General features: G+C 37.0%; 1 protein-coding gene across 1 annotated transcript in view; it reads right to left on the bottom strand.

The window, feature by feature from the left end:
• The window catches only part of PDE4D (phosphodiesterase 4D), a 658,904-nt gene that overhangs the window by 117,351 nt on the left and 523,816 nt on the right, over positions 1-17,737 (bottom strand). Inside the window, exon 4 of the mRNA XM_026865784.1 lies at positions 13,769-13,960. Within this exon, the coding sequence (XP_026721585.1) occupies positions 13,769-13,960 (192 nt within the window). The remainder of the gene's footprint in view (positions 1-13,768; positions 13,961-17,737) is intronic.

Here is a 17,737-nt window from a genome sequence, read left to right as displayed (position 1 = left end):
CATTTAAGCTTTGAACAATCCTGTTTAGCAGATATATATATATATATATATATATATATATATACTCATATATATGAGTATTTAACAATAGATTTTGAATACATGAAAATGTAATCAGAAAAAGACTGATAAATGGAGAAATATGATTGAGTTTCTATAAGAACCTAAATAAAACAGCAGTTAGTAGGGATGAAACAAAACTCCTCAGTATTCAAAATGATAATGCTTAATATCTGTGTAGCTGTTTTTATTACCATCTCTTTTGTTCCTGCTAGTTGAAAGAGAGAAATGGAGTTTTACAGACTCTGTGGAACAAGTTTGCACTTCAGGTGAAACCAGAGTCCCAGCCTGGCTGGAAAGCGTGTAAGCCTGATCCTCACACCAAATGAGAAGAAACATGGCAACACAGGAGGAACTCAGAGGCTTTAATTGACCAGTGAAGCCAAATTGATTTGGTTATTATAGACATCATGAATCAGCCCAGGGCATTAAGAGGGGAGTTAATGACCAGCTGGGTTTAGTACCTCTTCATGTTTTCACTGGGTCATGAAAACATCAGGAAATGCCTTAGACTATAATTTCTGACCAGGATTGCTTAATGAGTTACACAGATACACAAAGGCTTCAGCAGAAGATAAGCCACATCCATCTTTACCTTTCCTGTTCTCCACTTGAAGAGCCATAGTGTGAATATGTATGCTACCTCACTTCCAGAAAAATTATGCACTTTGTCTTCAAATTCTGTGAAATGGTATTATCTGCTGTGTAACAGCTGGCTTACCTGTTTCTCAATAAAATCTGTTAATTTCTTTCCTTTTATAAAGATTATTTTTGCCATTTGCGTATAGCTACTCCATGGTCTCTTGTTTTGACACTTGAAGGAGGCACAGCTGTGTAGCGTGAGGAATCCTGTGTTAGTCATCTGAATGACTTGTGCAAAGATGGAAGAGCCTAAAGCCTCAAGTAAATTATTTGCCTGTCCTCCTCATGCCTACTCACTTTATCTGTTACTCAGGTTGTTTAGACAAAAAACAAACAAATTCTGAGAAATTAGTGTTTTCTGAGCAATCAAATTCTGAACAGAAACCATTTCTAAAATTAATATGAAAATTCATTTTTTACTAATCTAAGTCTAATTCCCACATTTGGAAACGATGAAGGGGCAGAATGCTGGAGATAGAAAGTTTTACAAGTAGCAGCAGCACTGGATGAAGAACAATAATATTAAATTGTTTCTACCTGTAAATAAGACAGAGTAGAGCTAGATCTGTCAGTGACAGACACCGAATGCCCAACATATGACACCAATGCACAAAATATTCATTAGCACTTCAAATTTCCAGACAACTGATATAACATAGTTATTAACTGTCAAAGTGCAGATTGGCAAAACCGTGAAAATAGGATGGTCCTTCTTCTCAAAATCTCTGGTGGACTTCCTTACTGGAGGTGGTACTTTCTTGCTCCTCTGTTTCAGTGTCCCTGTTTGCCATGCCTTGAATGCTGAGGCACTTTTAGGAGACAAATACATGTTTCTGGGCTATCTGCCCTGGAGGTTTTTTTCTTTTTTGTAAAAGAGCATGACCCCACTCCTCTAATTTTCAAACTTTGTTCTTGAGTGCTTGCTGTACTGCATTTCATTGGAGAACACTGATAAAATACTGTAGCTTTTTATTTTTTAGAGACATTATTAAATACTAATTTAATGTACTGAAATCAACCCAGGATATAATTTTCACTTTTCAAATGCCTCTTGTGTCAAGAGCAACCATTCCAGAAATTATAATTATTTTGGTGAAAGTGTGATACTGAAAGTACAGATATTGACAGCTTTCACAAAGTGGTTTAGCAAGCATCAGACACACTTGAATAGAAAAGCAATTGTACAGTGCAGTGAGTAATCTTTAATCCACCTTGGATCAGGAAATCTGGAAAAGGTGAGAGTGCTCAAAAAGGGAGCAGGTATGTCTAAAGTGGATATATTATTTTTTGTACAGAAGTGCAAGAACGTATGATTCAAGCAAAGTGCCATTGATCTACAGTGTACTGTGATGTAGTAAACACTACAAGATGTAAGTGTCCTGATGTTGTCTTTTCAGATGATATGGAAGCTGATAGATGATTCTCTCTGGATTCTGGACAGGGCAGTGCCACACATCTATATACAGAAGCAGCAAGAGGCAGTGTAAAGCCTGTGCAATATATCACAAGTTTCTACATATAGACAGAGCTGTTAACCCTTAAGGTTAGAAGAAATTGTTCACATCAGTGTTAGGCTCCGTTAACTAGAATGCCTGCCATACTTGTTCACATCTTCATTTTTTAATGGAAAGACAGATTTGAAATCAGAATAATTTTAAAACAGCCCCAAAATTTAAAATTATCACATCTACCACTATCAAAAAAAAAGACTGCTAAAGCACACAACAGTCCACATAAGATGAATCGATATTACATAAAATATAGGTCAAATTTCTATTAAGCAGACTAAAGATTATGTAACTTATTGCAAGTTATTTACCACGTCGAAATGATGAAGCCTGGCCTTCTGCAAATTTTCTGGGATTGCTTCTTAACCTTTCCTATGGGACATACTTGAATTCACCCCATATAACCTATGATGGTCCCCATCATGGAGAAGAGTGCTATGCTAAATCAGAAATTAGACGAACATGTTCAGCTGACTGTTGCCAAATAAAAAGTACAAAATTCTGCTTCCTTTCCTCAAGATTGATGTTGTTTCTTCTATCCCAATTACAGAACAGTAATTAACTTTGCCCCCGCTAAAAAGGAACTTAGAGGTGCATGCATGGGCAGACAGAGAAGCAGGCAGGAAGATTAATACAAGGATAGAAAGAGTCCATAACTTTTATTTGTTAGTTAAGTTGGGATAATTTAATATTATCATCTAATAAGAGTAGATAGAGAGTCATTCTTCAGACCTGCTAGGATGCAGTTAAAAAAGAGAGGGTATTTTTTAATGTGGTCAGAAAAAAGTCAAGATACCAATTAAGAAGTGAGTCCCAGACCTTAGAGATCATGAGGAACATTGAGTCTGCACTTGCCAGTGTGGAGTTTCACCAGGAAGGTCCTGAATAAGGTTTGTCTTTGTAAAAGCCACACAGTAAACTAAGATTAAGACTTTCTAGACACATACGAAGAATACCCAGTGAGTAGTCTTGAGGACACACACTGCAGATGGGAGATATAAACAGGATAAATAAGAGCTCTGTGTAAAGGGGGGGGGGGGGGGAGAATGTACAAAACGTATTTACACCAATTTGACATATACCTTTTCACATACAAGATATAGTCAAAATAAAATTCCTAGTTAACCTTGATACAATTTTTATAGGATAAACTGGAAGACTAGTGGAAAGAATCCTAATGCTTTGTACCAGTTTAAAATACGATCATACTGGTTTGTCACACTCCTCTGTTTGAATGAAAAATTCACTTATTACCCCAGGATAAGAATTGGATGAGGATGTGGGTCAGGCTTTAAATCCAACTGGCATAGTCTGTGTGGGGTTCTCTGGCTACAATCTTGGGACAGAGCTTATTTGAAAGAATAAAGCTGCCAACAGACTTTGAAAAGCCTAGGGCACAGTGTCTGTCTGGAATCCCTGAACTGTGCACCACAGAAAGAACGAACGTTTTTGTCAAATTTTCACAATAATTGACTCAATTTTTACACAGTTGTACTTTTGTTTGTTTGTTTTTTTGTTTTTTTTGTGTGTGTGTTTTTTGTTTTGTTTTGTTTTTAATATAGAAGCATAGCAAACATAAAAGCAAGGGAAAATCTATACTGTCTACACAACATACAAAATAGAAAAGAACATGAAAGTTGTCTTCTGTTTGAACCAGAAAAATCTATTGTAGCCTCCTTTTTCAGTGTAAACATCTAAATTTGGATTAAACATGACATCCATTCATTTCTGTACACAAGGCTGATTCAGACTTACTGTCCAATAACATGCTATAAATGCAATTTAGAGGAGACATTTGTGTTTTGCTTGCAAATATGCTGAAATACAAATATACCATGTGCAAAACCACAAATGGAGAACAGAGTGTGAAGTGATTGTTTACCATATTTGTTAGGATTTTTTTTTCTGCCCCCATCGCATTTTATAGAAGTCAAATAAACACACAAAGAACACATGAATTAGGAATCATGAAAATATGCATGCTGCTCAGGTTCAGATTTTAACAACAATGAAATCTGATTCTACATTGCACTATGACAGAGTAATGGAAACATCATGTAATGATACTAATCAGCAGATGCTGTGCTCTAAGGACATTGCTCGGGAGGGGTGGTTGGCTGCTGCATGCGGTTTGCACTTTATCATCATCCACATTTGGAGAATCCAAAGGGGCTGGTTTGCAATACTGGTTTTGTGGAGGCTGAAATCACAGTGCTCCAAGTTAATTTATTCTTCAGGAATAGTGCTTAAATCATGTCTCCTAAATTTCTGAAGACTTCAAAACCAATTTTGTAGTCCAAATATGAGTCCTGGCTCCAAAAGCTAAGGCTGACTGGGGATAAGAGGCACGTCTCAATGTTGTGGCCACATTATGGGGTGTGACAGAAACAGACTTACAGCTTTTCCAGAGAGTCAGTGGGTTGTCAGTGATTTCCATCTCACTGAAAGGCCGAGCGCCATTTGGGGGATGATCAGGCATCTAAGGCTAGAGACTCCGACACTGTGGGCAGGTTGGGATTTAGGGTTGAGAGAGCAAGCAATTGAAATTGTTGATGGAGTCATGAGCTACAGAGGAGGGGGTTGTTTTTCCCAGAGCACTTCTTTAATTCTGGGAACATGTACCTTAAAGGATTTTTACAAAGAGCTACTTGAAACCACTTGTTCTACCACACAGTAGACGAAATTAGACCCTGAATGAAGCAGACTCTTGTCAGCTATTGTCTGAGTGTTTCTGAACACCACATTTTTCTATAACACCGTGCAGTTATGTCCTCTTGATACTCCTAATACAGCAACAGAGCTTTCCCTAATTAGTCAAAAGTATTGCTATAATATTAGGAGTTCTGGAGAGTTCTTTCTACTTAATTTCGACCGAACTTAACCAGATAGAAGAGGATTGGCTCAGAAAAGCCGCAGTCCCTGAGACATCCATTATCTCAGCCAAAAGAAAGTCTGATTATAGTAGTTCTCATTGGACTATCTGACTAAACGAGTTAGACTTAGGAAGACACATCAAAGGGAAAAATAATTTCTCTAGCATAAATCTCACTAGCAAATACTTCATATGTGTGTGTTTCCAAACACCCCAATTAACTTCATATGGAGCACAAATCAAGTTACTCTACTATGGCATATTGATGAAGAAAACAATTCTTGGTGCCTTATGACCAGAGAACCAAAAGACAGCTGAAAACAAGCATGAATTATTACACATGGCTAATACACATCAAGCTATGCCATGCACTGACGTACCTGGAGCTTTCCAGGTATAACATTTTGTACAAGGAAGTACTTTTTTCATACCACCTTTTTAGCATGTCAGTTCCTCAAAATACATTTTACTAGGCTTGAAAGAAGCCTTTGAATACTTGGAGTCTGCTCTGTTGAAGTCATCAGTGTTAGACTACCCAAATTACCTTACCTCCAGTTGAACTGGATTAGCACCCAAGGTAAGGAGCTTCCTCAATACTTGGAAAGATACAGACTAAAGGACTGAGAAGGAACACTGAATACTAAGGCATTTTTTTAAATGATTTTTTTGAGACTTAATCCAGGTAGTATCAAGAAGTTCTTTCTGGTTATCTGTGCACTTTACTGTGCATCACCAGTATCATGTCACAGCACCTGTGCTTTCAAGCAGACTAGAAACAAAAGACTTTGCTGGGTGAAAAGGGCAGCTAACTATGTCTCAGTGATGGTGATCTGAACAATGACCCATCAAATTCAGCAGCTTCATTGAGGATTGCTGGATGGGCTGGAATCAGGATCAGTGGACGAACTCAAAGAATAGAAAGTATTACTGTTTTTCCCCATTCCATATAATATGCTATAGGAACACTATCAGACTTCTACCCATAGCACCTTTGGAAGGTTCAAGGAAGATTGAGGTCTCTTGTGCTTAGATGTTTTCCAAAGAGACTGCACATGTGACTAGGTTAATCTGCCTGACGAAATCATCTAGGTAATGATGTAGTGGGCCATCACAGAAGGATGCCAGCATGATGTGCGAGATATGAAAACACAGGACAACTCAAGAAATCACCTGTATCATATTGCCCCAAACAGCCACCCAGCTTCAATTCTTTAATACAACCATAATATAGCAGACCATTTAGATGACAGAGGAATGGTAGATGACTCTCAGCAACTGGCCTGCAATCAGTCTGACAGAATTATTCAGTCCTAAAGAGAACAGAGCATGGACTTTCCAGAGTGTTTCTGTGGCATAGGTAGTTTTCCTTCTGCAGCCTGCCTGGAGGTCACTGAGGGAATGGCAAGGGAAAACAAGCCACTGCAGAGCTGGGGTTTGGTTTGTGTGTTGAAGGAGAGGCTGGATTAAAGCAGAGGATGTAGGACTTCGAACCAGAAAAGAGCTGAACTCAATCAGACGAGTCCAGGCCAATTCAGCAGTACCATTGTTGGGACTGTTCATACAACAGAAAAAAATCATTTAACTCTAAGCAAGGTTGTAAAACAAACCAGCATCAGTGACTAAAGGATAGGTTTGTTTTCTGCTCAGGTTAGAAAAAATTAGTGAGTGGGTGTGCACACACGACTGGAAGCAATCCAGTTAGTGAGTTACCATTAATCAGTTCTGATTGCATTAGCTGACACATATAAACTCTTAGCTTGTTGCAAATGAAAATGAAATGTATTACCTTGAACTGCTTTTTAGCAGCAATTTGGTTGCTTTCTTGTCTCTGCCCTGTATGATGAAGTGTAGAGAACTGATATGAATGTGCTACTTCTGAAGAATATGTGACTTTCCATATGAATCTCCTACTGATGCAGGCAGAAAGATTTCCTCTCTAAAAGGCATGAGAGCAGAGCTGCTGAGAACAGCACCTACACAAGGTAACATCGCAGCCTGAGTGAGTTTGCTCTCAACCAGCCACAGAAAGATTGACTCAGCTTCAAGGTTTAGCAAAAAAGGGTTCCCTAACCAAATTGAAAGATCTCTAAATGTATGTATATGTGAAGAAACAAGAAAACATCAAGAAAAACAAGGCGAAACCATCAGAATTTCAGACTGTCCATTTTCAGGGAACAAACTCTTCAGCTGACACAGCATGAGTGCCACTGCAAGCATATGGAGCGTTTCTTGTGCCCCGAGGGGTAAAATAAGAAGAAATGTTCTCCTGGGTTGTGAAATTCAGCCTGTGCACGAGGTGATACTGAGCTGGAAAAAGAGTCTAAGAGGCATCCTCAAAGACATTCAAGTCCCTCTTTACAAAGTTCCCTTTCTCCACACTGCTTCCATCCTTCAGTACTGTGTGCACATATAAAATACTCATCCTCCCTCCCCTCCACTGCAGATCTGCGTAGCAAACCCAGAGATGACTGGTGGTGTAATGTGGCTGCAATCCCAGCTAAGAATCAGTTTTGATACCATGTTTTTAATAACATGCCACCTTCGACTGAAGAGGTTTAGGAAAGAAGTTTGCTTTGTTTAGCACAGGAGCAGTAACTTACCATTTTGTTTCAAACACCCATTATTTCCAGAAGAGGGGAAAAAATAAGCTTGACATGACAAGTGTTTGAAGGGGAAGTGATGTCTTTAACAACTGAAAGCTATATTTGAAAAACTATTAAATCTTACCATTTGGACATAAACTCAGTAATGATTCTGTAATGTCTGAACAGAAGATAAAATCAGTTTGTGTTTTATATAAAAAAAATCCTGATTCAACAACCATATAAAGGCATATTAGAACACCTCAGAATCTACTAAATTAAAAAGCATTGCAAAAGAAGCCTTCTCAATGTGAAAATATTATCTTTTTTTTTTTTCAACATAACTTTTCCTGATCAACAAATGAAGTTAGCAGAAACTTTAATTCAAGCAAGCTGGATATTACTGAGTTCTTTGGTTTGGATTCCATTTGTGAAATGTCTCAAGCAGCTGGGAAGGACACTGGTATTTTTGCAAAATGTTTTTGTTTATAACTCAAAAAAAGATTTTCAATGACTTACTAATTACTTAGCTTACTTTAGGCAGCAACACGGATTTACACCATTTAAAAGATCTTAAGAACAAAAAGTCAAAACCCAATGAAGCAAAATATTGGTCTGTTTTTCCTAAAGCCATGTAAGTACATTTCTCTTCATGGACAAATGTCTCAAGCAATTTAAAACATTTTCTCTTTAAAAATTTTTTCTAAGCTGAAACACACATGGAAAATGTATCTTAAAAGATTTTTTTTAAAGCAGGTTGGACTTTGAAGTTTAACTGGCTCTTTTCAGACAGTAATATCTATGATATCACAGGTTCGGAGAAAATAATCTGATTTATCATAAGGAATTTCAACAGCAGTTTATGTAGAAAGACAATTATTTCTAATTTGTTAAACTGAGTGCAATTACTCTGCTCAATAACTGCATGTGTTTTCTGCTGTCCTAAAGGATTGGTCATAACCTTTCAGGTAAAAAGTTTTTTTTTTCCATAACTTCAGATATGTACTCACAGCATTTTATTAATAAATCCAGGTCTTCTTGGCTCAGAAACAGAAGAATAAGCTGTATCACCAGTAATTTGGCTTCCTGTTCTACATGAGAAAATATATCCTCATTTCATGATTTTATTGGCATATTAAAGGCTCAGATGAACCTTAGTAACTCTCCAGGTTTGCCATCTTTGTCTGCCATTATTTTAAAGTACATTCCCTTTATGAATCTGATCCAGATTGAATACAATGAAATTTTTTAAAAGCTAAGCAGACTGTTGAGAACTGGGAAACGTGTGTGAGCTCAAAAATTCTTTCCTGGCAGTTGTTCCACATGCCAGTTAAAGGGATATTTCAGCCTTTTTGCAGCTTCAGGTCAGGACCAGACCTGCCAGTCACTGACAAATAAGGGAACTCCCTACACTGGAATTTTCCTTTATTTAAGGTGACTTCTCCAGCCAGAGTAATTCTGTTATTCTTTATTCTTTGCAAAATTACAGAATATTTTGGCTTTATTTTGGAAAAAAATACCCACACAAATTAAAAATGCCACAACTGTTTCCCCTGCTATTGAGGAAGGGCATAATTCATTCTAACAAAACAATTCTTTGTATGTCAGTATCCATGTTTATCAGACTACAGAGGTTCCTTTTGTTCCAAAGTAGTCCACATTTGTGTTTTATTATTCAAGAGAGTATTTTTAAATTTTTTTTTAGGCAAACATGGAGCTAAGTTTTATAGATATGTTTAAATACAGTCTACAGAGCAGCACATCCTCTAGAAGAAGGCAGGACAATACTGTAGTTACAGGGAAAAAATCCTGGAGTGAATTGCATCCTCTTGACACTTGTTTTACCATGGACAGCAGCAGAAGGATGTTACTGTCTATAGAAGGTACTGGCAGAAGAGCAGTACGTGGCCAGTATGGGGAATGGGTACACTGGGGGCTGCTTGGCCATTTAGCAGATCACCAGACCAATAATGCTGCAGTTCCCTATGGTCAGTGCCCCCTGTCTGGGTACTGGTGCTTGAGAGATGGAAACAATAGGCTTAATAGAAATTAGCAATTTTTGTGTAATTATACTAATTAGAGCTTATACTGATATTCCACCTGATCAAGCAAAGAGTGCTGAGCCTCTCTAAAAAAGCCCATAAAACTCCCCACACCAGCTACTTTTTACTGAGTGAGGTTCAGTTGACCAAGTCCTGGAAAGACCTGGATGTTGCATCCGAACTGTTTCTGTGACCCTGTGGAAATGGGAAAAGGGTAGACTTAAGTACTGCTTATTGTCACATAGTTTTTCCCCTAGATTCATTCAGAAGACATAGCAGAGCTTAGACAGACTTCTGTAGCAAAAGTGTCTTGGTCCTCTGGTCTGGCCTGCAACACTCTGGTCTGCTTCTTCAGGATCACAGAGGGACTACACATGCTTTTCTTCCTTTAGAGTAGCAGTTAAACCATGGGCTCTGCCACAGCTGCTGGACTGCTTATTGGCTTCTTTCTAGTGTTCATAAGAGTGCTAAAGATTTCACTGAAGAAACCACTTTTTAACCTGGTCAGAGACCCATTTTCAGCTAAAATTGAGATTTGCTACTAATGCTATCTTAATCAGGGCAGTGATCCCTCAGCAGGAAAGGTATAACAAGTATTACCACTTCTGCCTCTGTCTGCATTTGCAAGTTCTGAGCAGCAACAGCAGTTCAAACAGGTGAATATTAAGTAATCAAACTACCTCTGCAGGACATCCTCAAAGCTCCCTACTTCACTGATGTCTTCAAATGTAAACCTGACAATTCTTCCAGTACAACACTGATCATTTTTCTCATCTTTCAATTAGCTTCTGTTCCCTTTTTCCTGTGTGTTGCAGTAGTGCTGTTGGGGACTTTTGAAAATTTTCTGTTCTTTGTTCTGCTACACTTTAAATTTGTTTTCCAGTCTCTCGTCACAGATCCTGCCCTGTAATCCCTCATATTGGCTCACTCATCCTCACTGGCTTGTTCACTGATTTCTATTTCTCTTGCACATCCTCACCTACCTGCTGGAAATCCATAGCCAGGCTTCACAATGCATCTGTGCTCTTCTGCCTTGGACCATGCATCTTCCTGTCTAAACCACCTGCCTCTCCACTTTACAACCTTGAATGGCTTTTTCTCATCTCCTCATATGATCTCCATGTTCCACTTTTTTCCTCTCTAGGACCATGCTATTTATTCCAAGAGATAATTGAAAAAATGTTACTGACTCCCACTTCTTTTTATTTGTTTTTCCTTTCTTACCATACAGCTGCTTTTTCTGCCTCTTTCAGTGCCATAACTGCACCCACATTAGTCCCACTAACCTCTTATCCGAGCGGCCTTGCACTCATCCTGTCTTTTATTCTTTTCCGTAGCTAATCTGGCTCTTGATTTTAAAATATACTTTAATCCTTCTGATTTTAAAAAGCTTTCCCCTTCTCTATTCTGTTACTTTCTATCTCATCTCACTGAATTAAACTCCCCTTGGTTGCTCTGTGAGGTTTACTGCTTTGGGCATAGGGACTCATGTTGTATCTTCACCTGGGGTTAATATCTGACTATATTAGTTTCTTGGTTGTCATTTGATGCTTTGACTTGAAGTTGTGGCAGAGCTCATCTTTTTATCTTGGGTTTGCAAAGAACTGAGCATGACTGTGTTCCCTTCCTCAGTTGGAGCTGTGCATTTAAGAGCAGAATGATGAATTCAGTATGGTAACACTGCCATCCAGTGGCTGTCTTCTATCATGACATTTTTATAGCTTTATATTTTTAAATGTTTATATTTTAAGGTATATTTTTCAGATATTTTGATATATTTTTAATATATTTCTATATTTGACTTTAAAACTTGAAGTTTTGTTTGTTTCATCTGGTTCTGCTGAAGTGGAATGTATTGTTGTAAGTACACTATTTGAGAGTAATGGAAATTAGAGAAATCTTTATGATATATTCTGTTCAAATACAAGATGCATGCCTTTTTCTTTGTATTTTGCTTTACAAAGTGAAATATCGAGGTTGATAACTCAAGTACGGAAGAATCACGAGATCCTATGTTAAACTGTTATGTACAATTAAATTCACCTGCATTACCTAAATTACGTGAATGTTTTGTAATATACTTCACTCATACTTAAGAAACATGCAATACTTAAAATTAAGCATGTATATAAATACAAAAGGGAAATAGGATAATTTGGGAGTAATCTAAAATTTGTGTATTACTTCCCCTGACAACTCTTACAGCCTCCACCACATTTAGGAATGTCCTGAACTGCAGTGGTTTCTCTATTTTAACAATTTTCAGTGGCTTTCCCTTCCATGAGCATGTACACTTTCTCCTTGAACCCATATATACAGAGTTTGTGGTATTTTTTATTTTTCCTCACCATTTTATCTTTTTTAACTTTCTCCTTTTTCATTCCTTGCTTCTATTTTACTTCATTTCTGTGACATTATAGTTTGGCTTATGAATAATACCCCATGGTTAAAACAACTTGCCTTTTACATTTGCTGATGTACTCCCACACTAAACAATGACATGAATATCTACCTTAGTACAACAACTTCTCTGTGACAGGAGATTCTGAAAATCTATCTAGATGTAAGGTCCGATATATTTTATATGCAGATGTGTTTTATGAAAATTTTGGAAGGAACAATAGATACAAATATCAAAAGGAAAAAGTGTGCTTAGTATTTCAGTAATTCAGTTGTTTATCCAGTTTACTGCAGTGTGCTGAAATATTACCCAGAAGTCTAGGAAATGCAGAAGTGAATTACGAGTTCAAGGATGGACACTAATTGAATTATTAATTGGGAATGACTCATATAAGCAACACAGTGACCTAGATTGCCCCCCTGAACATAAAAATCTTTCTAAAAACTATCCTGGCACAGGTGCTAAACTAAAAGATTGACTCTTGTCCATCTAAAAGAAAGGTTATCTGTCAGAGGAAGATTTTCTGGAAGGGGGTGACTATTTGCAAGGGAAATACACTTTTCCTTAAGACAAGGCAAGATGGATTGTCCTCTTTCTTAGTCATTTTGTCTCAACCAAAATTGGTCTACACTGGGCACAAATCTCACTAAGTACATCAATGTACAAGGATTAACTGAGGTATGGACCTTACACAAACCCTCTGTAAAGGCATGAATTTTTCTCATCTTGACACTTACATAGAAAAAGAGCCATAGATGGACTAATCAACATTTCTAAAAATAGTACGTAGGCTGAAAATAGGAATGCTGAATTATAATTACTGCAACTTAAATATCAGGTGAAATTTCACTCATTACCATGAAAATCTTTTTCCTTTGTTGTGCGTGCTTTCTTCTTTTTTAAACAGGATATTGATTGGATTTTGCCTGATTAAAAAACATTTTTTTAAAATTAGTACTCTATTTCTACTACTTAGAAGTGACTAGATGCTAGACATGCTTCTAGTGTCTTACAAATAAGCAAAAGATTTGCATCTGACTTCCACTACCGTGTAACATGTGGTCTGTACATATTTGAAAAGTGTGATCCTGTAGCAGAAAATACACACATCACAGAAGACTAGCGAGAGAGTGAAAGAATAACTTTCCAAAGGTTTTTTTATGAAAATTTTGCCTTTTAGTTAAAAGGGTATTTCAAATCATTTTTGCTTCTCATTAATTTATTAATTTCTTCCAACTGGTAAATCTTTTCTCTAAAACTCTAAAAATACCTGATGCAAATAAATGGAATCTTTTTCTTAAGAACATTAAGAAGCAGAAATTGAGTTTGCATCATTTCTCTTGAAAAGAACTTAACAGTCAGGAAATCAGAGTTCTCCTTAGTGTTTTGATACAATGGTATTGATGGTAATGGTATTGTCTTCACTATTCTGTCAAAGCTAATAAAGTGCATAAACACATTAAGTACACTCTCATGATATACTTACTTTAAGAAAATTGCAGAATAAAGTTCAAGTTTCATTAAATAAATAAACAAACAATTATCCATTACTTCAGTACAGTGATTACTGTCTTTGATTTTTAAAAGGTATTTCTTGTGGCTTGAAAAATCTTAAGACAGAGGACAAAACATAGGCTAAACGTATTTTATAATGTACTTACATATCACTGGCAATGGAGGAGTTCCTGGACATGGACTTTGGAGACAGGTCATAGTCGCTGTCTGACCGGTAAAGGAAAGACTCCCTGCGTTGACTGTGGACAAAATTTGCCTGAAGAATTAGCCCTGATCCAGGGCTCGTCATGGGATCCAAGGGACTTCGTCCCGATGATGTACCATTGTCTACATCGAAACTGCAAAAAGAAAGAAGAAAAATTTATGTCATTGACATAAGAATTTGAAAGTAGTAAACTCTTCTGACAAATTTATCACTACTTAATTGCTTTTTGATAATAACGGGGAAATAAAGACCTGGTCAAGTCCACTGTTAAGCCAAAAACCAAGGGCACACAAGAAATATACTTTAAAACTGCTGATAACCAAAAAGAACAAATCTTAAGGAAAATAAACTGGATAGATAAAATCCACTATTAGGAACACAGGAAATTATTACGATTCTCTGCATGTAGAGTATTCATGAGCTCTACCCCTGAGGAAACATGATGTTTCATTGTTTTCTTCCTTAGGTCCCGTATCTCCTGAGCTGCTGGACTGTCACTATCCTGTCTCCTACTGTTGAGGTAGCTGAGGGCTCTTTTGTTAATGAGTACCCAACCTTAATATTTTAACACTACCCAAATATTTCAAGAACACTATTTTTTTTCATCTTAATGAACAAAGCTCTGGTGTGGTATTAAGGTGTATATGTGTGCTTGGGCATGTTTGCATCCATTACAGTTGCTACTTTACAATCAGATTGAAGAAATAAGTTCTTTGCTTACTGCTAAGCAGTGTGACTTCAGTAGCTGTTTGTGTCTTTGAACCACACAGATTAGATCCAGCACTTCTAGCTTTTTTATTTGGTATTAAGAGTGGTAAACAGGCTTATCATTCCTAGGCAACACTGCCATCATGAGAGGCTGAGAGAAAAAGAGAGAAGATTCTCTTTCATACAGTCTGTGACGTTTCCACAAAGAGCTTGAAAATCAGTGCAAAGACCTTGAATGGGAGTCTGTAATCAATTAGAAACTAGTGTAGGGCAGGCAGTGGTGGGATGACATGCTTATGGCAACCTGTGCTGCTTAGCAGCCCAACAGCTACGTTTGTTGCCATATGGCGCCTTTTTGGAACATGTGGCTCTGTTTTTAGACTTAATGTATTGTGGTCTACAATCTCAGAGGTTACAAATGTGTGGATTAACAAGATTATGTCTCCATCTGATGAGATGGAGCAATTTTATCCAGTGAGAAGTGGAAGACGACTTTTGTTTCCCTATCTGGCTGTGTCTATAAAATCAAAAGATTGGCTTTTGTTTTACAACATGGTGGGCAAGGTGTGCATGGACCTTGGCTTATAACCACTTTACATTTACTATTTGCCATACTAATGGGAACTTAAATAATACTGCTACAGCATTTGGGAATAAGGGATGAACAGAAGATTAACATGATTTTTTTAAACATGGCTAAGTGTTAGCATCATAATATGTGTTTGTATTGAACCCATCTGAAGGACTAATTTTGAAATCAGTGTTCATGTGAAGGACATCTGCTGGTTCTCAATTATATCTAATGACACTGGAAGAGAAAATATTCAGTAAATATCAGCTGTTGATTAGACTTCAGCCTCGCACAGGTGTCACAGCAGGTACAAGCCACTCTCTGCACTAGCTTGTTTCTTGCCGTCATCTACCATTGATCTGAGGTTGCAGTGAGGTTGTCGCTTTAATGTTTTACTGAAGGCCATTCCCATGGCCTGTTTTTCTTTGTTAAATTAACTAATCAAAGAAACATATATTGCCTAGTTTGACAGAGACTCACATTGCCTGGCAGAGAATGGGCCTTAGTTTCATGTCTTATTTCGTTTCATTGTTACTTTGCATATATTCCTGGAACTGAAAGCTTTCTTTGGCTCTCAGTCTATATTATTTCTTTTATATTCACCTTTCACAGTTTGATGCAAGCAAAATATTTTGTTTTATTTTTAAAAAACTATTCAGAAAATGGTATTAAACTTCAAGAGAGCTTAGCAATTTAATCCTCTTTTCAGTTTAGTTTTCAGAACAATTCACTGTCAGTAAATCCTAATACATATACTTCTTCCCAAATTTCATTTCTTTTTATTATGCCTGAATACTTTTTCTGTGTCCTCAAATGTGCTTCTACTACATGACATTACTAATCTCAAAGCTAACGAAGCTTAATCTTAAAATATCAAATGAGAGCTCTGCCACCAGCCTGCTGGGGGATCTTGGACAACACAAAGCTCCTTTCTGCCTTTCATTTTCCCTATTCATTGATAAAAAAAAAAAAAAAAAAAAAAAAAAAAAAAATTAAAAACATATTGTAAAGGGCAAGATAGCATGAATACTACAATAAACCATATTTTGCAGATTATACTGCCATAAATTACTAACCATATTGGCATTAGTACTAGCATGACTGCTACTGTTCACTTGCAATCAATATCTTTTGAGTTTGAATTCCTGAGTATTCCAGGAGCAGAAAATACTCATGATACCAATGAAGTGTTTGGAACATCTATGAGCTCATAGTATCCATATTTCCTAACACTTCTATTCAATTGCCTAAATAAAATAATTTTTTCTTTAAACACCTGAAGGAACACATAGAATTCCAAACAATACACAGTCTATATGTTTTGTTTCTCTATTGAGGGCAGATCTTTCATGCAATTTAAAGTAAAATAGGATTGTTTATTCCTGTGCTCATTAAGACTAACTTGCAATGGCAGTATCATTTCAAATATATATAAACTTGCCTGAAAGCTCTAAAGCAAAAGTTAGAAGTGGGATAGAAATAAATGAAGGTTGATGTAAGTCCATCTCACAGCAGGAAAATTTTGCATAAGGAGTGACTATTAAATTGATTTATTTAACAGTGGACTTAATTATTCAACTGATTAAAAGGTATTTTATCGAATGAAAGGACCATGTGACTTTGTCTGAAAATTTGTTTTATTTTGTTCGCCCACCATTTGCAGACATGATATGAATATTTTATTACCAGTCTTATTTCTCCCAGTCAGAAACTAAGGCAGGGTTATGTGAATGATTTCACTGTCAGATTATAAAACAGTGATTTTTTAAAATTTAGAACTCTATTAGATAAAACTGCAGTTTCATCGGCTGGGAAATGCCCTGTGGTTTGCACCAGCAAGTACAAGTACGTGCAGGACTTACTTGCACATGGCTGTTGTCACAGAAATTTTATCCTGTGATACTGCGTAGTGTCCACTAGATGGGTGTCAAAAGTAACGAACGGGATCCAAATACCAGTTAGGATTTGGCTCATACTGCTCAACGAAAATGTCTTTTATGTAAATATACATAACCCCCCCACACCCGGTTCTACATTCCAAGGGTAAGGTGAATACGGCACTGGTTTTCCAGAAACATGTTTTTATTTAAAAGTTTCTAAAATGCTACAGCACTTAAGTGTCTTGTTTAGCTCTTACTATTTGCTAACACTTTCAGATACAAAAGCTTGTAATGCATCTAAATGAAAAATGCTTTATTACACCGAAAATCAAATAAATTGTTTCTCTGGCTGAATCACAAGTCTTATTTGCATGAGATGGCATAGCTGATCACACTGCATCAAATGAACAGAGAATCAGAATGGGGAATTGAAGACTTTGACAGAAGTTTGTCCTTTCTTGTTGCATACATTGAAAAAAAAATTAAAGTTTAAGATGCAAAATTGTATAGACTCTTCAATTTGCCTGGGCAGAAGCTGAAGAAAGTCAGCTGTGGCTGCTTCATATTTATCTTTCCACTCCTGTTAAATTTTAGGCCAGAGCAAGAATATGCTGTGAACCAAAAGTTATTCTGTCCCTAATGTGTTCCTCAACTTTCTTGCAGATTTGATGGAGGGTGGTCTTTGTAAAGGAAGAAGCAGCATGGAAGTTGCTATTGAAGGCACAGGAACTGCTTTGCTGTAGTTTCATTG

Source organism: Athene cunicularia, assembly GCF_003259725.1.
Source record: "Athene cunicularia isolate RWA chromosome Z unlocalized genomic scaffold, athCun1 chrZ_part1, whole genome shotgun sequence".
In the NCBI taxonomy this organism is placed as follows: Eukaryota; Metazoa; Chordata; class Aves; order Strigiformes; family Strigidae; genus Athene; species Athene cunicularia.
The sequence above is the reverse complement of the archived record's forward strand: the minus strand, read 5'-3'. Positions and strand labels throughout refer to the sequence as shown.